The sequence below is a fragment of the Vespa crabro genome, chromosome 2, assembly GCF_910589235.1.
Source record: "Vespa crabro chromosome 2, iyVesCrab1.2, whole genome shotgun sequence".
Taxonomy (NCBI): Eukaryota; Metazoa; Arthropoda; class Insecta; order Hymenoptera; family Vespidae; genus Vespa; species Vespa crabro.
Genome location: NC_060956.1, coordinates 8,484,231 through 8,507,110, shown reverse-complemented (window position 1 = coordinate 8,507,110; position 22,880 = coordinate 8,484,231). Strand labels below are relative to the sequence as shown.

The window sequence follows — 22,880 nt, the reverse complement described above, 5'->3', positions numbered from 1 at the left end:
CTAAATGATTCGAATCCACACAAAGACCTAACAAATATCACTAACTGGGGTAAATCTAATCATATCAATCGAAACGTATCTAAATGTGATATTATGCGTTTCCATCGTAATTGATAATTTGATCCTAAACGGCATCATCAATGTAAGAAATCTTAGACTCACGTTTCCTCCTATTTTTCACGAAACATTACAAACATATTATTCTTTTGATTTTTAAGACCTTCGATTTCATTATGTAGGTGTTATCAAAACTTTAAAAATCCTATACTTCGTTCTTTTACTTCCACTGTACTTGCCCATTTCGAACCACCACTACCAGATCTATATTTATCTCATATAAAAAATCCATTATGAAGTCTTATTTTCTGTCTCGTATAAAATTGGTAAGTATATTCTGAAAATTTGCTATAATTACGATTTACTCTTAACCTCTCCCGGATTATTCGTTCTACAAATGCATAGATATATATGTGACCTAATGTTTGTCTTTAAAATTATGAATAATCCATATTTTTGAATCTAAAACGTTTAGCTATTCCACATAATTTTGCATATTATTAATATAAAATTAAAAATCTGTGTGTTTGTAATTTCCTTATAACTCCTACTATTTTTGTCTAATGCAGATGAAATTTTGTTTAGTGCTCTTTATATTTTGACAAAAAGTATAGGTATATGCGGAAATATTAGCTATAAAACAGATTACAAGGTTTTAAATGAATAAATGGTTCTTTATTAAATGACACCTATGTTATTCTATATGGTATAAATGGTCAAGTTATATACTTGACAGTGCAATGTACTAGTAACTAATATTACTGCAAAAAAATTGTGTCCATCATATTTATAACCACGCCAATTCCTTCGCTCATCTATTTCACTTTTTTCGCTGCTTGTCCTTTCTTTTTAAGAACCATGTGAAAATTGTAATAGATAACTCATTTCGCATCATATTTCGAACAGATTATTTAATTTGTTCCAATTTCTTTATGTGTTAATCTTTCTCTGTATCTGCATTTAACTCTACTAAAGAATATAATTCGCATAATAAATATTATTATTATTATTATTATTATTATCATTATTATCATTATTATTATTATTATTATTATTATTATTATTATTATTATTATTATTATTATTATTATAATTGTTATTATTATCATTGTTATTATTATTATTATTATTATTATTATTATTATTATCATTGTTATTATTATCATTGTTATTATTATTATTATTATTATTATTGTTATTATTGATAAAGTCGTCTTAGATAAATTAAGTTTTTTATACTAGAATAGTTTCCTCGTCTCATTCTTTACACTAGATCCAAATTTACTTTAGTTAGATTTTACATTTTATATTAATTTTGTGATTTTTTCCTTTCTTTCTTCCTGAAGGCTGTGTTTATCTGTTAAATCGGCAAAGATAACTATGAAACGTTCGATACATCCTCCTCTTTTTCCCTTCTCCATAGAGTCGAGTAATAATCTTCGGCCGTGAGAATAATTAGGCATGTTCATTGAATAGCACTAGGTAGTCTTTCTGAAAAATTGTCACGCGTGGATCCTGGCATACTTTTCTCAAACCGAATTCCGACGAGTGAACGAAGGTGTAACTACTGCGCACGAAAAGAAAAGGGGTGAATGATAGAAAGAGGGACGATCTATACACTAGCAGGGGTTATAAGAGAAAGAGTCGGAGTAGAAGAGGATTGTGAGGGTTGTTGAGCCAACGTTGGCGTCAATATCACGTAGATGTAATGGTAGTCGGTGTCAGATACGAGAGAATGTTACAAATGAATGCTACAGAGAGAATCAAGAGGATCCAGGAAGAGAGAGAGAGTGAGAAATAGTTAGATAGATAGAGAGAGAGAGAGGGAGGGAGAGAGAGAAAGAGAGAGATGGTGATGGAGAGCAATGCTTCGTAGCTAGACTAATCGGATAATTAAGTTCCGCAAAATGGAAGGCTAGCGCCCAGGAGAAGCAAGCATCGAGAACCGAAACCTCTCGACCACGCAACGCATCATCGCTATTCTCTAATTAACGTCGGTAATCAGAATCGGTAAGGTAATCTGATTATCTCCAGTCAGATTGTTACGATTCTGACGTAACGTTCAACTGGTTGATTGACCGAAACCTCGGGAACCAATGACGTCATCGATTGACTGCAACGCGCACTTCGGTTTCACAATTCTATACGAATGTAGCTCGTTAATGAGAACGGCAATTATCGCAATAAGCATCATATATGATACGTTGGTCGATATCTCACTTTCTTCTTTGTTCTCTTTTCTTTTAATTGAATTGTGGTTGTCGTCTAGATAATAATTCGGATAAAACAAATGGCTATGTACCTGAAATTGAAGATAAATTAATCGATCAACTTTATATATAAAACGAGAGTAATGTTACAAGTTTTCAGGAATGATTGTAACGTCTCAGTTGAAATTCTCTAGTCATTACGTAAAATCCAAGTTTAGAGTATAAATTTGACGATCGCGAAAAAAACTACAAAAAGAAGCACGGTAGTGTAGTGTGTTCTATCGAGGTTTTCAAATGTCGTTTAACAATTTCGTCATAAATCCGCGGTAGAGATGACGTTTGTGACATGCTAAATATACTATCTCATATCTACACCGTTCAGGGAGAACAAAATCGGTAAAAACTGGTTAATAAAAAAAAGAGAAAATAAAGGTAAAGATATAGGAGAGAGAGAAAGAGAGTGGGAGAGAGGGAGAAAGAGAGAGAGAGAGAGAGAGAGAGAGAGAGAGAGAGAGAGAGAGAGAAAGAGAAAGAGAGAGAGGAGAAGGGAGAAGAAAGAAAGAGAGAGAGAAGACAAGAGAGAGGCAAGAGAAAAAGAGAGAGAAGACAAGAGAGAGAAAAGAGAGAGAGAGAGAAAAGAGAGAAGAATCGAAACCGACGTACGTCTGGCTCCATTGGTCCGTTCGGATTGTTTGCCCATCGTTGACACACGACCGTATCGACCCCTCTAGGCATTACTATTGCAGAGTGAAAAAAGTTTGCACCCTGCCGAAGTTGAATGCGTTACCGCGTATAATTTGTCTGCAGCGATATCCATCCGATATTGAATTCAATAGAAAATGCTGCAACGAGTTGTATATGAATTCGGAATTATTCGCTTTTTTACTAAAGCAAAAGTGAAGTTCTCAACTGCTAAAATTGCCTTTTCGTTGTACATACACCGACGAAAATTTATCACTGACTGAGAGGACATTTGTTTCCAATGTATAATTTATAAAATTATCTGGAAAGAAGCAATCGCATTTACAAGCAATATCCTCGATTTTTCTAACTGGATTTCACTTTACTAGCATAACATATCGGATGTGTAGAACTAAAATCGACGATTATTCGACTTTACAAAACTAAGAAATCTCGATAGCTTTCAAAGTTGTAACTTTTGTTTACTATCGTAAAGTAATCAGAATCTCACAGTGGAATATTTGCAGCGAAAAGTCGGACGAAATTAGTATTTCTTGACCTGCATAATCAATTTTCTAAATTTTGTGTAAGTATACCTTCAATTGTAGTCACATGTCGATACGGTAACGTTTTTTAATATGGATAAGGTCACACAAAATTAATTATAACTGTAACAACATTCCTTCGCACCGACCAAAATGATTTTTATCGTCAAAATTCCAACATCTCCGACGACACGCTTGATTAATGTTATGTTGTTCGCAATGAAAATGACGACGCCATTTTTTACTGTCGCCGTAAACGAAATATTTATTGTTATCGTAAACTCCAACGACAACTTCTATTTTTAGCATGCACGTAATAAATCAAATAATCGGCCGACAGAGCATAAATTTTTGAATAGTCGATGTGTTTGGTTGCGTTGTGCATTGAGCTCGAGAAAAGGAAAAAGAGAAAGAACAAAAAGTTAAAGGCTTATCTAATACCGTCGTTCTATAAACAAAGCTAGCCAAAGGTAAAGTGGTATTAAATGTGTCGCGTTAAAATCGTTATGATTGAAAGTATGTACCGACTCGTAAACCACTTAATGCTAATCGTTTATGACACGAAAGCACATTGTTCCAATGGAGAACCGCTACCGTTGCAAAGTTATTCGCTGTTTATTGACGATAAAATTCCATAACGTACCGTGAAGAGGGCTTGGCAAAGCTATGCGGTGGATGGTTCGAACCAGATTGCTGTAACTAAGTGCGGGCGTAATTAAAAGCTTACTGATTGGTTTACGATAATTTAAGTATGGTGATATAACAGAGTGAAAAATTCATAAAAAAATGACGAAAGATCAGAGAGGCAAAGAAAATTGTGAGATTAAAGTGTAAGACAAAGAGAGAGAAAGAAATAGACGGCGTCAAAAATTACATGATAATACAGTTTATATAAGACGATATATAGGTTATGTGATACCAAAAAAAAAACAAAATAGTTGGCCTGTTAGTTCGTGTCACACGTAATTAAACACGCCACTGTATACAATGAAGCTGGCTTATAATAGTAAGACAGAGAACGAGATATAAAGTAGGAGGTTGGTGGGAAGAAGTATGAGAGAGAAGAGACAAGGAATGGCTCGATAAATATAGACGGACTGCTATTTTCCAGTAGTCGCTTTCGTGATTTTTCGCGGCAGAATGATTTTTACTCGATCCCTTTAAAAATAAGACCGACTGGATCATTTCGTTCAACGTATTTGCTTGACGTTAATTTATTCGAAGCTTTTTATTCCTCACTTTATCTATACTCTCTCTCTCTGTCTCTCTCTCTCTCTTTCTCTCTCTTTCTTTCTCTCTCTCTCTCTTTCTCTCTCTCTCTTTCTCGCTATCGTCCTGGTCAGAATGGAAACGAACGCGGCCGTTTAATCGAAATTTCCCCGGCGATGGACGTTCCACGCACGAGTTTCTCTGTGACCTATCACTCTCTCCCACCAATGTCCAGTTCCAAATTCTACTATTTTTCTGCCTCTCTTCCTCACCACCCCGCAGAAAAGCAGACCTCCCAGGCAATTTAATTAGCAGAACTACTCCCTCGACAGCAACACGTAACACGGAGAACTAACTTAACAACGCTCGCCGGCAATCCATCCAGTACACTAGGCGACTCCGATGCACGCGAGTGCACGCGAGAGCGAATGCACATACGAGCAAGCGCGTACGTACGCTCGCGGAAAAGGGAATGCGACGAACGAACGAATGAGCGATCGAGTGCGAGTTAGTGTGCAAACGTCAGGACGCGCCAGGATAGTTCTGCTTCTACGCGTAAACCGTACGTATGTACATATGTACGTGTGTTGAGTCACTGGACAATGGCATTGGCTTAACCAGCTTGCTCTTCTCGTGTTCAGCGTACTACTGTTACAGCAACAGATTGCAATCAAAATGTTTAAACGTACCGGCTACGGTTAAGTCTCGAGGCTCAAGAGTACTCGGCTCTTAACTGAACGAGAGACGTCATCCAACTCGAAATTAATAACATTCCTTTTTACGTTAATGTCACATGAATCGATCTTTTAATTTAATAATTTTCAATATTAATAATAGGCTTCATATTTTATATTTGATCGATTGCTCAATTAGAAATAATTCTGAAAATATGGAGAAAGATGAATATCATTGTTTATTGACGTTAAACACGCCCATTAAATTTCAGACAAACTATACTTACTTGTGATTTGCTCAAAGATTCTCAACATGTATGTAGATATATGTATAAGCATATTCACGAAATGAATCTTCATGCATTTTATTAGATGTTTTCGAGACGCGCCAAATTGCCACGTTTTTATAGATGTCTAGATATATATCTCATCCAGAATCCTGATTTTCCAATTACAAGTTTTGAGACAAACACTTTTAAGCGTTTTCAAGGAGACGAGTTGAACGAGGGAGGCATAACTGGTGAAACGGTAATGCGTTGATGTCACTTATTAATATCGCGTTTCTAAATAGAAATTCTCCCAAATCGCCGATATACGAGCCACGAATCGCGGTCACAGGTGTTAGCTTCGTAAGAGCTTGCAGACATAACGAGAAGAGATGGAAGAGGATAAAGAGGGAGGAGATTCAAAAAGAGAACGTGTCGTGTCTCGACTGCCCAAGCGATTCGTCTATACGAAAATAGGAATGGAAAATCTGTGCTTAAGGGATTAAAATAGGATTACGAAATATTCGAAATTGCCGAGATTTCATGCAAAAGCTCTACGTATCTCGTGGTAACGTCCAGCCCGAATTCCAGGCGATTAAGTACCGAGTCGATGATTTATAAAGGTGTGCACGTCCACTCAACGACTAACAACGAAATACGAGCAAAAACCAATCGGGTTAAGCTGCTTAAGTGTCGTTTTGATATTCAAACATTTGGCATTTCAAAATGTGTCTATAAAAGAAATAGAAAAAGTATTTTTTAAATAAAATTAACAAGAAAGAAATTACAAAATAAGTAATAGAAACTACGAAAAAAAAAATATATAAAATAGTACGATCGACATTATTTTATGGGCCTATTTAAAAAGCGTCGTCGTTGTCGTTGGAATGGACAAATCACTGCCAGTGCACAGTCGTTTTGTAAAAGACGAAGTAGTCGTAAGAATTTACGATTTTGTAACGTACATCTGTACTCGTGAGCATGCGCACACGCACGAGCGGCAGGCCATATAATAGCTGATGTTACAGGTTTGGGTCGTAAAAGCGCATCATTAAATAGTTTTCGACCGTGAAAACAGTTCAACGTTTGTTCATAAAATTTTCCTTTTTTCTCGTTTTCTTTACGTACTCACCTCATAAGAGCGTAATTCTCAATAAATGATACCATCGCGATTATCACGGAAATGAAACGAAAAGAAAACTTTTCTCGCGCTAAACTCGTCAAAACATATGCAAGATTTTTCTGACACGGTTTAAAACAAAAAGAAAAAATGAGAAAAAAAGAAGAAAAAAATTTGTAAGCCAGATAGATAAAGCTATGTGAATGCTAATGAGAAAGAAGATTTTTCTAGGGCGTCCGTGCATGTTCAAAGTGAGAGTTCCTGTCCGCGTTAAACTCTTCATTTCCTCGAGGTTGAATTTAATGTCCGATTCGTGTGTGGCTCATTAAACGTCATGCTAGCTTTCGAGCTGATCGAAGAATAAATAAGGGTGGATAGCGCAAAATCTACGCGTAAGTTCCTATGACCTCGAGATAGCATGAACAAGTGTGTGTTCGATCGCTAGGAAGAGGGATGAGAAGTTCGAGGGAAAGAGAAAGAAGGTGTGTGAGAAAGAGAAGGGTACAGAGGTGGATTAATGCGAGTCCATACGAGGACACCCGCTGTGCCCTACGGGAGTTAACGCGGGAATCGCGTGTTCCTACCACGAAACATGGAACACAGTCGAATGAAATTGAACAAAGAGAGAAGAAGGAAGACTATGGAGTAAAGGAGAATGTGCAGAAGAGAAAAGGCACCATTGTGCGAGCCAGGAATCTTTTGGAGCTTACATTCGCAAATGAGTACTTCCACTAACTGAAGAATGCTTCAAACGACTGATCCAACAAAACTCTAAGATTATTGCATTCTTATTAAACACGTGCATACGTTAATTTGATACCAAAGAAAAAAGAAATAACAATAATTTTTAAATTCTTTTCTTAATTATTATTATAGTTGTACAAAACTTTTTTATTACTTATAAAAATTAGACCGCTCCTAAATAGCGGTTCGTTCTCGAAGTGTCGGTTTTGGGATCGATCGACAAATTTCTGGAGCTATATTATAAAGGAAGCACTGCTTGGATGATCGCCTTTCAATTACCCACTGAGCCAATAAGAGCATCATATCTAGAAGAACCGGCACCATAGAATTCGCCATAACGAGATCATACAATGTTACCACCCACACATGCCCATTAGGTGTGCTGATAAATTACTGAAAACCCTCGTATCGTATCTCTCAAATGCGTTTATGACTTTCAGAAACTATCTAGGCTACATCCATCTACCGTACGCCTCGCCATAATTTTCAATCGTCTTTGAAAAAGCGACTTACCCTTTTTATTTGTTTCCAATTTTAATAATTCTTTTATTAAAATTATTTTCTGTAAGCGCGGATAATGTTATAAAAAACCGGTATCAAATATTTTGTTCCATTAGCGATGACTGTCAGAAGAAAAAAATATCGGAGATGCATCTGAGTTTAATCAAAATAAAAAAAGACATATATGTGTGTAAATGAGTGAGTAAGCGAATCTAGAAGAACGAATGCAAGACTAAAAGATTTTGTTTGCGATTGTCACCAAGAGCACTTAGCTATTTAATTTATTTAATAAAATTTTGAGTTTTGTTTAAATAAAGCCATTCTAGATAAATTAATATTAATTTTTATATTAGTATTAGTAGCTAGTAGACACTTTTATATTAGTTTCTTCATCTCTTTATTCTTACAGTATATACGTTTGAAGTTCAATTCTTTTTTCCTATATTACGTAAATCTTATAATGATGAGTCAATAAAGAAACGATTGATTCGAAAATGCTAGATAATAGTTTAAATTGTCCACGAGAGGCTTTTATCTAGTCAGAATATACGAAGATGAAAGATTGAAAACTCTCTAACATGACATTTTCATAGACGATCAGTAAGATAGAACAATGAAGAAGAAAAAAGGAAAACTAAAGAACGAGAGAGAAAGAAAGAGACAAGGAAGATCTACGATCCAGGAAGGGTCTTAATAATCCCGATTCATAAAACCTAGTATGCCGTCCTCGATACGCTGGTGTCGGCCACGAGTGGGCTGATAAAGAATGACGACCGTAAGGGAAGAAAGTTGCGGGGTGCTTATCGCCTAATAAATTCTACTTCGCTAGAGCTATCTCTCTCTTTCTCTCTGCTATATTCTCTTTCTCTCTTGCTACAATCTTAAAGACAACCGTCCATTTAAGAGTAAAACTGTCGCGAGTTTCTCTTGAAAATATTTCTTACTAGTAGACACTGCGTTTGATAGTAACCATCTGAGAGCATAGTTCAACTATCTGAGATCGATTGCATTGTAGCATGCTCTCAAATGGAAACACAGAAATGTTACTATTGGAGAGCTCTCTTAGAAATACGAATTAGTTTATTCTAAAAGTAGTTAACGAAGAGTGGCAGCATGAAAACTCCTGTAAAAAAAGAATGAAAAACATATAAGACCTTTGAATTAATAATAATACATGAAATAAATTCAATATTGAACAGATATATGTAGACATACCTTTATCCTACAACGAACAACAGAGTAAACGAATATAAAAGCGCATTAATTAATCTCCAATGGACACGGTTCTGAGAGTTCTGTCTGATAGTAAACTATTGATGAGCATACAAGTGACTATCTGAGATTAAACATTATCGAAGTTGTTCTCAAACGAATACAAAATTTGATAGTACTCTCGAGAACAACTATCGCAACATCTTGAATGGTCGTCTTCAGATAGTTGAATTATGCTCTCAGATAGTTAATCTCAAATGTAGTGTCCACTAGCAAGAATAATTCTCGAGAGTAACTCACGATGGTTTTATTTTGAAGTTGTTTTATCTCTTTTATTCTCATTTTTTCTTTTTCTCTGAGTATTTCTTTACCTCGTTTACGTCGTAGCTACAACATGCTGTGAAACCTATATAATTATCACCAGTAAGTTTCAACTAAATTTTCCACTAACGGCGATTTATGGTCGAATTAATAGATTGCTGATGGAAAGAAATAACCGGACGGTTCTCTATCTTTTTCTCTCTCTTTCTTACTCGACTTTTTTCTTGTAGCATGCATCATCCTTTTTAACTGATAATATCTTATCGATAAAAAGTCGAAACTGAAAATGTAGAGAATCAACTAGAATTGAGAAGAGTCGAAACCGAGAATGAATAAGTCGAGATCTTCGATTTTTTAATCTTCCTTCTCTTCTTTCTCCTCGACTTGTTCGCGATGATGAGAAGTTTTAATGAGACCTTCTCTATCGAGCCACCAAAGCGTAAGAAGAACCGTCATTAGTTTCGAGCTCGAACGATAATTTTCTTCTTAGCTCATATAGCTCACTACGATACATTGAGTACTTCGTTCCATGGAATTAATGACACATATATAAATATCTTAAACGGAAAAGTGATTCCGTAAGAGGTGCGTCCAATTTTTAAATATATAAAATAGATCATTTCTGAAGAATTCATTTCTTGATAATAATCATCTAGAAATACTTACCTATAATATTGTAGAAGATTTAAAAATTAATCAAAATCTGCAAAATAAACGTTTATCGAATTGCCAACAAATTTCAATAAAACTACTTCATGGTTTTCGTAAAAGTCAATTTGTAACACGTTCCAATATCATATTTAACATTCTAAAACGTTCTATTATACATGTCATCTGTATTTTATTCATTTCTTATTTTTCCTTCTTGTCAGTGCATTCATTCATTTTTTATTTTTTCTCCCTATCAGTGTAATCTTCCAAAAATTTTTAAACTCGTGTTATACCCAAAATAGAAACTTCGTACCTGTTGTTCTTCTTATTGATGCAGTCTTTCAAAATATTTCTAAAGTCATGTCATATTCAAAATACAAGCTTTGTACACGTACATCTTCAGTTATTTGTTCCTCTCCAGATTTTGCTAATTTCTCTAATTGTTTGATTTGTACCGCCTAAAATATATAAAACGTATTACTATGCCGAAAGTGTACACATTACAGTTGTAACAGTTAATTTCTATACTTCATTTAAATAAACATCTGCTTTTTACGAAACGACGATTCTTAATTGTCTCTTTTAAGTAATATTCCAAATCTAGCAAGTACCTGATTTCGAGGGATTGAATTAAACCGAATATCACAATTTGAAAATACAACGTCGATATTTGCCTCTCTACTCTTTCAGACCGACAGTGAATAAGTCGAGATTTTCGTGCAAAAATTGCAATCGAATACACAATTCGAACTTGAGTTATCTTCGAAGAAAATCTATCCTTTTCTTTCTAAGTAAATGTTACTACGATAACGTGTATTCTTGGAAGAACAAAAGAAAGAAGAGAGAGTGAGTGAGTGAATGAGAGAGAGAGAGAGAGAGAGAGAGAGAAAAGAGAGAAAGAGAGAGAGAGAGAAAAAAAAAGAGAGAAAGAGAGAGAGAGAGAAAGAGGGAGAGAGAGAGAAAGGGAAAGAGAGGATGAAGAAAACGATGAAGAAAAATGGAGATGGAGGAAAGCTCTCGTTATTGAGGTAGAGAGCGTAGGAAACACGTAACGGACACATCGCGTTGAAATTGAGATTGGTTATCGAAAAGTTCGCAACGACCGATAGGGAATAGCGAGTATCGAGAGCGTGATGATGGTTTTGAGAAAAGAAAGAGAAAGAAGAAGGTGATAGCGAGGGGCTCAAATCGGATAGTTTGTTCATTACAGATATTTTCCGATCGCGAGAGCTTGTTGAAAGTGCTGAGAAAGAAAGAGAAAAGAACGGTCGGCGTGTATTTGTCTTGATAAGTTCGAGTCAGGAAATGAGACTGTCGATAGGAGAATGTAGCCGTTTTTCTCACTCGCTCATGCTCGTTTATATCAGAGGAAAAGGAATTGTCAGAAAAAAGGAATCTCAAATTCGATCAACGAGAAACAACGATACGATATTTACAATTCTTCTTATTCAATGGCTATCTGCTTTCGAGTATCGAGAGATGAATTTAAATTCTCTCACACTACCTCCATATCGGCATTCATTTTGTTTTCATTTTAACGCACGATAAGGTATAACAAATCGTTCGTCCGTGATATCTAGAAAACCATATAGAATTTTCCGATAAAAAGATGAAACAAAGATAGTTATACGATAAAAGCATTATAAAAATTATAGGAAAAGAATTAATCGTCTGTTTAACTTTGTATTCCATTCTGTTTTATATGATATTTAATAATTGCAAATAACAGCGAATATTTTACATTCAATGTAACATCGTATAACGATGATAAAATAGTAAAGGGCCATGTCGATGCAGGTCGTAAACGGATCTCATTGAATGTATGGAGCTATTATAAGGTAGAGAGCGACTGTTTTCATTGTATTGTCATCTTTCAATGCCTATAAACCATTTAAAGTGTGCTTTATGATCTTCGTGAAATAATCAACATTTGAAAGATACGTTTTAATGGTCAGTCAAACAAGCCAAGCGTATTAAAGATCGAGCTTCTCCCTTGATTTATAAAACAAGACAAAGAGAAAATGAGAAAGAAAAAGGACAAAAAAATTATAACGAAAAGAATATTTTTTATTATAAACGAAATGTAATCTTAAAGACGATAATAATTATTAAAGACAATAATTCTCTTCATGTAGGTATTAATTATAATAATACGGTAGTTTATTATTTTTAAAGGGACATAATTTTATAAAATCTTATGCTTCTGCAACAATAAATAATGCTTTTCCCAGTAAAGAATTGGCAATTATAATCGATACAATTGACCGTGTAACCATGAAAAACTATGTATATATCATAGAAAACAATAGATCTAAAGTCATTTTCTTCACATCTCGAATATCTAATTGTAGAATTTATATTTACTTCGAGAATTAAACTACATCCAACAACTTTGTAATTAATCATAAAATATCAATCACTGCATTCAGAAATTTAGCTAACTTATCCTAAAGAATTTTCTTATTTAACGTCTCCCCTTTTGTCCTTTATGACTACATAGAAAATATTATAATATTATTAATATTTGGATAACATTATGTTATCCAAAATGACATCCAAAATGATATCCAGAATGTTTTCCTACGAACCGGAATACATGAACTTGAGTTTTCACATGTAATAAGTTTCAATAGACATTTTCTTCAATCCAAACAATATTGTGAAAATACCCGAATTCTTATTAAGACTGTCAAGCGAGATTACCGCTTTTTCGAATTTTTAAAAAAACTTGATTTTCTTTGAAAAAGAACGTGTCAAAAGATGGTGATTTTTTAAAAATAGTTTATGCATAATAATAAAGCTTTTACAAAAATTCGGGAAACGGAATCCTCGTTTAAATCTTTATCTTTAAAATGAGACAGACTTTGTTTCACCTAATAAACTAATTAGCGAAATCATACATTATGGCGACTTTAATAATCACGACCTCACGAATCATCAAAGACTGTAAGTATGCCTTTAAAAAATAAAAGAAACAAATTTCTTGAAAACCTCATGAATATTAAAAAATCTGGAGCTATACTTCATAAAATCATAAAAGAGTAAAAAATAGCCAAGTTTAAAATATGTTTCATTCTTAACTGTTACATTTCAATCACTGAAGTTTAAAAAAAAAAGTGCAATTAAAAATTCAAAGAAAAGTTCAAATAACTCGCTTATCACAGACCCATATAAAATATCAGAAATAATAGTGTCAACATTTAAAAAAAAATTCTAGTAACAATTAAACAAAGAAATTTCAAATCCACGGAGAGAAAATAGAATCTATTCCATTGAATCCTCCAAATTGTAACCATGACTCTTCTGTTATTTTTGTCATAAATATGTCTCTCCACACCGATGAAGTAAAATACTTTTTATCTAAATACACCAGTCCTGAGTCTGACGGAATCCCAAACATCCTTCTATCCAAATGTCATCAAATGCTGTTGACTATATGGTTTTTCTAGTCAACTATGTGTGAATACACAATGTAGTCCTAAGGAATTGGAATGAAGCCATAATTATACCCATCTTAAAATTAGGCAAATCATTAGCTGACACGAACAGCTATTGTCCGATTGCACTAACAAATATGATGTACAAATTGATGAAAAAATCATTAACTACAGGTTTTGATGATATTTGGAAAAAGGTTAATTAATCTCCTGTTCTCAAAGAGATTTCTTATAGTCCTTTCCCATCTACAATCCTAAACAAAGAGACTAATATTTGCCTTTTAATAAATGCCTTTGCTAATCAATAAAATTTGATTATGTCTCGACATAAAGATTTATGATATGATTTGAAAAAATCATATATTAAAAATTTTACGAAATCGTAGACTCAAAGATAACATTGTTAATTTCATCAACTTCTTACATACAAAAGTTATCCAAATGAGAGTCAACAACATTCTTTCTTCCATTATAGTCATTGAAAATGGTGTATCGCAAGGGTCAGTGTATACTTGTTTCTCATTACCATAAATAATGTACTAAATAACATAACCAATATAACATAACCAATCCAATGAAAGGATTATTGTTTAACGACGATTTAATCATAATATGCAAAAGAAAAAGCCTCACGCCACCCAAATGCATTTAGAAGAAACTTTAAATAAATTCCAAAAATGGTCACAGATCACTGGATTTAAATTCTTAAGTCGAATCTGAAGTAATTACTTGTAACAAAAATCGGTAGCTTAAATCCTCAATAAAACCAGAACTTCTACTTATTAATTGTACTATCAAAATATGATTAGGTTGTAATCTTAAAAATCATAATAGGACACATTTCATTCACGTATCAGTATTTCCTCAACAAAGAACCCTCATTCTGTACATTGTACTTCAGACAATTGAACATATCCTCCCGTCATAGACAACACTTCAGTATAAAACTGGATTCACATGTGGTCACGAATCATTGTCGTGACCACACGTGCGAGAGCTCTTTTATCAATATAACATAGATGGTGAAGGGTGAGAGTTATGAACTAGACATAAACAAACCATGTTCATCTTAGCAAAGTCGACAATCCGAAATTTCCGCATCCGTCGAGCAATTGCTATTGTTTCTAATTTGAAGGATTATACTACCAAAACTCTAGCATTAATATAATCATAATTTATCACAAATTCTTCATAGAGGAAAGCCGTCAGCCGTTCAAACATCTGAACAAAGCAAATAATATAAAATTTAACTACTCAAATGTCAACCATCATAAATTTTTTAACAGAACTTGTAATATTTCTAAAAGAAAACAAAAAATGATTCAAATTATACAATGAAACTGCAATGGATTACAAGAAGCTCCGAGCTAAAAAATATGCACAGAAAGAATAAGCAGAGAAAATACAGGCTACGCTAATCGAAATAATACAGCAAGAACAAGAGTTAACAGTAGCGGTAGTTTATAATCCCCGCCCCCAAATGCTCGTTAACTACAGCAAAACTCAAAGAATTCTTCGAAGTATTCGAAAATGATTTCTTAATAGCAGGCGATTTTAAATACTTTTTCTGGGAATCAATAATAGCACACACTAAAGGTGCAAATCTGATGCAATATATCAATCACAGGCAACTATCAGTTCTATCGACCGGTAGGCCCACTGACCGACGAATCTCTATAAAATACTAGATGCATTTGAGTTTAGTATCATCAATATTAAAAATAATTAAATCCTGACCATACATCTTCTTGAATTTACTTCAAATCATAAACCAATATTATTCATCATCAATTCGAAAGTTTAACTAAGTTCCTTAAACAATCGAAGTTAACAAACAAAACTACCAACTGGAACAACTACAGTAAAATCATAAACGATAAACTAACATGCAATGTACTACTAAAAGCCAAATATGACATAGAGATAGCAGCAGAAAAACTAACAATCCTCCTTCAAACAGCAAGTATTAATTAAATCCTATAATAGGAGAGAAGAAACTACGGCCATAATTATCATTTATTTAAGAATTAATCAAATAAATAAAAAAAGGAAGAAGGAAATGGCAACACAGACGATTTTCGCAGTTAAAAGTAGAATTATATAATCTAACTAGGACTGTTGAAAATAAAATATTAGATGAGTGATCAACGCGCCTTAGTTATTATATAGAGTTTCCGATTTATGTTTATAGCATATTTCTGTTTCTTTTTCCTTATTTTCTTATTTTCTTTTTCCTTTGTCTCTTGTTTTTCGGACTGGCAAACGAACAAGTTTATCTTTTTGTATCATATTGCAATAAAGTTCTTCTCTAAACTCGACATATTTCACACTGTGCAATAAATATAACCTAACAAGAATCATAAAAACAGAAATCAGCAATTATAATAATGATGAAATTAGTAGATATATTTCGAATCTTGATGTAACTGAAATAACAAATTATTCCTTGTGAAAAACAGCTAAAAAAATTATAAAACCAGTACAAACAATAAATCCAATTAAAATTCTAATCGGCCAATGGAATAAATTTCTTAAAAAACAAGCAAATGCTATGGTAGAGTACTTCCAAGAAGTTTTCACAAATGGGTCTCTCACTAACGCAAATAACAATAACTCTGAAAATAATTTCATCCTAGACCATCCAACTAAAAAAGAACTCCAGGCCATAATCCGCAACTTCAAAAACCACAAAGCACCAGGAAACGATTTAATCGCAGCCAAAGTGCTTAAAGAACTTCCAGCAAAAGGATTACGATATATCACCATACTAATTAATGCAATTCTTTGCGTAGGACACTTTATATAAATATGAAAATGTGCAGAAATTATAAAATTATTAAAACCTGAACAAAATCCCAATCTTCCCCAGTCTTACAGATTTATCTCTTTACTACCGTTATTGTCAAAAGTAGTTGAAAAGATTATACATAAAAGGATCATTACTATTGTCAACGACAATTTTGGTTTCGAATAAAATAACATTATTAAGCAAAGTTATTAGACAATATAACAAATTCTCCAATCACTAGGAGAAAAGAAATAATCTTTTTCTATATCGATATATTCTTTTTCAATATCGAAAAAGCATTCGACAAAGTTTGACATAAAAATCTGCTCAATGAATTATAACGTTTGCTACTTATCTCGTTACATACACTAATTACATCTTACATAGAAAACATACTTCTACGTGAAAATCAAAGATACTACATCTGCTATCCTTTCTATTAAAACCAGAGTATCCCGATGAAATGTATTTACTTTTCTGCTCCATACCATCTTCATTGTTGATGTCCTAACCAATAAAAATACCAAAATTTTCAAATTTGTAGACGACACCGCAATAATTTCCATACACAATGACATAAAAATTGCTTTCTCTGATTTACAGATCATATCACTCAATTAGAAAACTATTTAATTAATTCAGTAAAATATTAAAATTACAGTAAAATACTTTATTAAATTCAGTAAAATTAAAGTGTATATTAATACTATTAATTACATTAGTTAAATATTTGGGAATAGAACTGAATAAAAAACTCATATGAAACTAACATATAAGTCAAAAAATATAATAAACAAATCTATGAACTGGTAAATGTCTCGAAAGAATAGACTTAATGAAAATAACCAAATGCTAATATATAAATATTTAATAAAACCAATATGGATTTGTGGAATTCAACTTTAAGAAATGGCAGCCATATTACATATTAAAAAAATGGAAAGCGAAAATTCTTCGATAAGCACAATAATAGATGCACCCTTATATATCAGGGATGACGAAATTCATAAATCGTTAAACATCTCCTACGAATAAGAAAAAATTATTCGACTCACGGACAAACACAAAGTCAGTATGGATTCTTATACAAATCCATTCGCTATAAACAGTTATGCTGATATAGTCAAAAAATTAAAGTTTAAACACCCACTGAACTTATTATAAAAACATAGCACTATGTCCTTGTGATTCATGTTATCTAAAATACTTGCCGTTTAAAGAACTGGAAATCAAATGATATTAAATATTGTATAACTATTTGCAAATATTCTTGTAAATAGATATAAATAAATAAAGGGAGAATAATATTAAAGGGCATATTATCTATATAAAGAGAATTTACGTTATTTACACAACATGAAATGAACTAATGCTACGTATATATATATACATATCTGCAGATTGTATTTTCAATAAGTCTTACGAATTTTTATAATAGAAAAATTGTTATAATAGAAGAAATATTTTCTCGTGATAATTAAGATTATGGCATAAAATTGAATTTTCTATTACTTTTAAAAAATACTATAAGTAATTGTTTCATATAAAAAATATAAAAAAGGAAAGAAAAAAAATTCTTATTCGCCTAATACAATATTTCGATCATACATACAACATAGTCCAACGAAGTTAATATTATTCTATATATAACGAAATTTTGTTCGCTTGTGGGTCATATTGCACATTAAGCAGAGAGAAGATCTGCAAGAAATATCGATTTTTCTGAGAAATAACGGTCGTCTTACATCCTTTGTAAGTACGATTCTGAAAACTCGAGCACTAAAGTTAACTGCTTTCGAATAACTACTATTATGCATCAATCGTTCCTGGGATCTTCTTCTCCACGACTGCTCGTGAAATCGTAAAAGAACGATTCAATCGACTGAAATGCGTTTCTTTTAAATCGCAAGGAAACGCTATCCATGGCGTAAAAGGGACGTTAACCTGATAAATAGAGATCCTAAAAATATTTAACTACTTAACTTTATCCCATGCATGCCGTTTGACTTTATACTCGCGCTCGGTACGTGAATAACGATCCTTCGAAGGAAATTATCGCGGAGACAGGAAAAGGACAATGAATGGAAAGTGTAGAGACTTTTTAAAGGTCCAAGAAGAAAGCACATGAAAGGTCGAGGCGATAAAAGGAGGATTCTTATGCGAACGATAGAGGTAGAGAAGGCGATATCAATCTTGAAGTGATTAAGGTAGAAGACAGAAGAAGCAGTTTTCGTGAAGCTACCGTATCAGTGGGCAAGACCCAGTTTGACCCAGCACACATACCATCCATAGATCAAGCAAAACCCTTAGGCCGAACCCCCGTGCCACGGGCTAACCATTAATTTACAACCCGCAGAGTAACTCCACGTCTCACTCCCTGCATATAGGATCCACGTCCCTTTGCGGGAAATATGAGCTACGACGTGGCGCTGAGAGATTCAACCACCCTTGTTCCAGAACCCTATACTGACGTCCTACTATGTCTTTGCCTTGTCTCTCTCTCATTTACTTTCTCTCATCGACCATTCTTTAAGTGGTTTCCACCTGCTAGAAAAATGTTGCCGTTTGCTAACGTAAAGGAAATTCCAATATGCCAGAGATTACGGATGAATTAATTTTTTACTAATAGAAAGATCTTTTCGGGAAAAAGGTCACGAATGATAAAAAAAAAAAGAATTCAATCGATACAAAAAGACATTTTTATCATTTCCACATGGGTTTCTTTTCATGGAAATCGTAAACTTAATCGGAACGTTGGTATATCCACATGAACGTTATATCATCGATAATAGCCATTATCCAACTTACATAATTCGAGCGTTTATAAAATCGACATGATGTATCATTGATAAGCATTATCCTAGTTACACGATTAGTCGAACTTCCGATTGAGTATTTGATACGCGATTAATTTGGAAATAATTGTGGGAAATTTTTTAGAATGATGAAATGGTTTATTAGTAACTAAACAATATCGCAATATCAAACTAAACAATATCAAAATAATAATAATAATAATAATAATAATAATAATAATAATAATAATAATAATAATAATAAAATATTATTATTAATATATATATATATTAATACAAAAATACAAAATAACATTAGACAAAGCAATATTTCAAAACAATGCAAATTACACGCTCTCAATATAAGCTGATTTTTTTATCTTTTTTTCACGCTCGTTTTGTCCTTACAATGACTTGGATATAAACATACACCCATACGAGCACGTTATCTTTTGTGTCTACAATATTCACACAAAATACATACACACATGTCACGTATTTCCTTGGGTGCAGACAGCGGCATCTCAAACGCTTCGTTTCTCTCAATTTCCAAGCGCACTTCGTTGTAACGCACCGTGCAATTCAATTTTACATAATCAAATTAGAACTCCGATTAAACGCAACAAGCATGGCAAAGTTCTAGTTAGTGATGAAACCTTAAAAGAGTATTTCTTAAGAGACTTTTTCAAAATTTCCCTAATCTTTCACATCCGAAACTTGGAATTTTCAGTCAACAAAAGGGCTTTATATCTTTCGGATATGATCAAAACGAGGTTATCCATAAAGGGATTAGCGAATGAAACTCCTACTTGTCGACAGATTTTAGAACATTTGGAGCGAGAAAGAAAGAAAAATCAAGAAGCGTGGAAAAGAAAAGAAACAGAGAGAGAAAGGAAAAGAGAAAGGAAGTGAGAGAGAGAAAGAGAGAGAGAGAGAGGAAAAGAGAGAGAAAATGAGAGAGAAGAGAATGAACACGAAGAAGGTAAAGGGACTTTGATTCTACAGGCTTTATTTCCGTTTAATAAGCAGGTGTGAATAGGCTCGGCTGTTGCTTCTGTTTTATAGCTCTGACAGGAGTAAGTTGTTCTGTGTTTCGTTTTGTTGTCCGTAACTCTCATTTTCTCTCTCTTTCTCTCTCATTCTCTTCGGAATGAAAGGAATGAATAATTAGAGAAGGTTGGGACGGGCGACTAAAAGTTTCTGGTCAATTAATTAGTCGAAGAACGACAAGGTACGAATTGAGTATTCGGTATTAATGGAAAAGAGACGAAAATTTAAAAGCTATACGATAATTTAGCAACAATTATTGTCCGCAATCTTTTCAACTTATTGTTTCGAATACTGTATCAACAAATGAGACGAGCCCGTTTATTTCTTTGATGAGAGTTAAGATTTCTGAAAGAAAATAGGTATCATCGTCAAATTATCAACAACGATATATTAATATTCCATTCTTCCATTTTTCATATACAACATATAATTTACCGTTGAATAAACTACGCTGGATCTTAACGTTAAACGATGATTTTAATGCGTCGAACATACTTTTTCTAATTATGCCTCCTTCTTAAATATTGTACATCAAAAGAAACGCGAGTGTGACTTATTCATCCAAGAATTGATTATGAATGATACAAAAGTACGAGTATTCTATGAAATGTTCCCTTTTAGTAAAATCCCCTTTAGTACGAGTACTATCATGTAATAACATAACAAACGAATTGCATTCTTTCTTCTGAAGCTTATCAGAAAGAGAAATGGGTGAAAAAAGACAAAGAGAGAGGGAGAGAGAGAGAAAGATGAAAATCACTTAAAATTAATAAAATTGCCGACGAGAAATTATTCGTTTTTTAATTCGTTAAACGGTCGTCCATGAAACAAGGGAATAAAAATGAAGTGCTACAAATATTGGTGAATAACACTTTGCTTTGCCGAAGTCAAGAAAAAAAGGACTTGTATTCTTCCTTTTCACGTCATAACGTTGAGTTCACCTATATCTAGTCCAATGTATATCTTCGCTTTTGTCCATTTTTTTTTCTTCTCCCTTTTTCTCATTCCTCTTTTCTTTCTTTTACCCCCGTCGTAGCAATTCCCCTTGTCTCTACCATTTAAAAACCGGTAATAACTCTGATGCCAGCATTTACCGTCCCTACTCCGGTGACTAGATGTTTGCCGATGGCGCTTCAGATTTGTTCCCAATTTTTTGCCTCGAGGTGAGAAAACCTCATATCCTTTTTATACTTGATGGCTTGACCATCGGTAAATTTATTTTGCACCTGAGACCTATTTCGGTAATACCTGGCGTTACGTTAATAATCGCCTATATAGGTTTATACCTCGATGTGATTCGTGAAACGTATTTAAAGATAGTAGGCCGAGATGGTGTCCGAGAATAAACTTATCAGGTAGATAAATGTGACAACAAATGTGAACTAGCTTTACCTGCTAAACGTGGAACGTTCCCAAACGTCCATTATTTCCTTTTGCTATCTAGCGCAGATGCGCTGCATTTAGCAACTCGGCGCTTAAACGCGAACATCTACCCGTCGCTCTAGTACAGATGTGAGATTCTACTTCACGATTACAATGTCCATATCTCTTAATGAACGCAATTATGATATATCGATTGGCTGCGATAAAACCGAATGTAATCACCGTGGTAGAATATTAATTATGTCTACCGATATTTAATGCTTCAATAAATTTTCTAAATAGGTACACGCACTTTACAACGATTGGCTCGTTAAAAGAGCCCTTCGTTTGAACAACATATTTACATATCATCTATTCATCGACATTTTTCTCCTATACCGGCATACTTGAGAATAACGTAACGTTTTATTCTAAATTAGCATACTCATGAATATTATCTCTTAACGCGATAATCTCTTCCATCACGAAAGGTTCTTTGTCGTTCGCACGATAAAATGATTCGATCTTTGAATGTACTCTTTTTCTTCCTACGAATTCAAACATAACAAGATGATTTTATAATTATCATGGAATTTTTGTTGAAAGTTGTTCATATGTTCTTAGGAATTGCAATAAAAATTATTGAAATATTAGCGGCTATGTTTTTAACAACATTTAGTATAATACCTAAGCGTATAGTAATGTAACTTTGCTTGCATGTCTGTATTTCTAAAGGCGTACACGCGAGCATAGAATACCATGATGCCGTTAATAAGTGCTTTCAAATTCCGCGAGCTGGATCGTCGATCGTTCCCGTAGATCATGATCCAGATCCTCGAGGGACATTCCTCTGAACCGCACGAAGATAAGCGACCGCGCTGTAGATTCGACCAACGGAAATTTCGCGTAGTACAATTACTAACCGCGGTATGGTCACCCACTAGCAATTTTCCTCTAGGGAGAGCTCAAAGGATTATGCCGCAGCAGAACCAACTGATCGATCGATATACGCTCCGATGTGCTTTCAAGTATTTGAATATCTTGACCATGTCCAATAAATGATTACTTGATGATAAAAGTGAAACACACATTTTCCAAATTATTACTCACCTTGATCGTCGCGTTGTGGGATCTTTCATGACCATGACCTCTGTGATATCTCCATACTTGGTAAAGTACTCTCTAAGGCCCTCTGAAACGGAAAAAAGAATAAAAATGAGAATTACTCATCTCATAAAATTCATTTATAAATATTAT

General features: G+C 33.7%; 1 protein-coding gene across 6 annotated transcripts in view; it reads right to left on the bottom strand.

The window, feature by feature from the left end:
* The window catches only part of LOC124433218 (RNA-binding protein Musashi homolog Rbp6), a 586,211-nt gene that overhangs the window by 337,019 nt on the left and 226,312 nt on the right, over window positions 1-22,880 (bottom strand). For all 6 annotated transcript variants that reach the window (XM_046982961.1, XM_046982962.1, XM_046982960.1 and 3 more), the window contains one exon: window positions 22,734-22,815. In XM_046982961.1, the coding sequence (XP_046838917.1) occupies window positions 22,734-22,815 (82 nt within the window). The remainder of the gene's footprint in view (window positions 1-22,733; window positions 22,816-22,880) is intronic.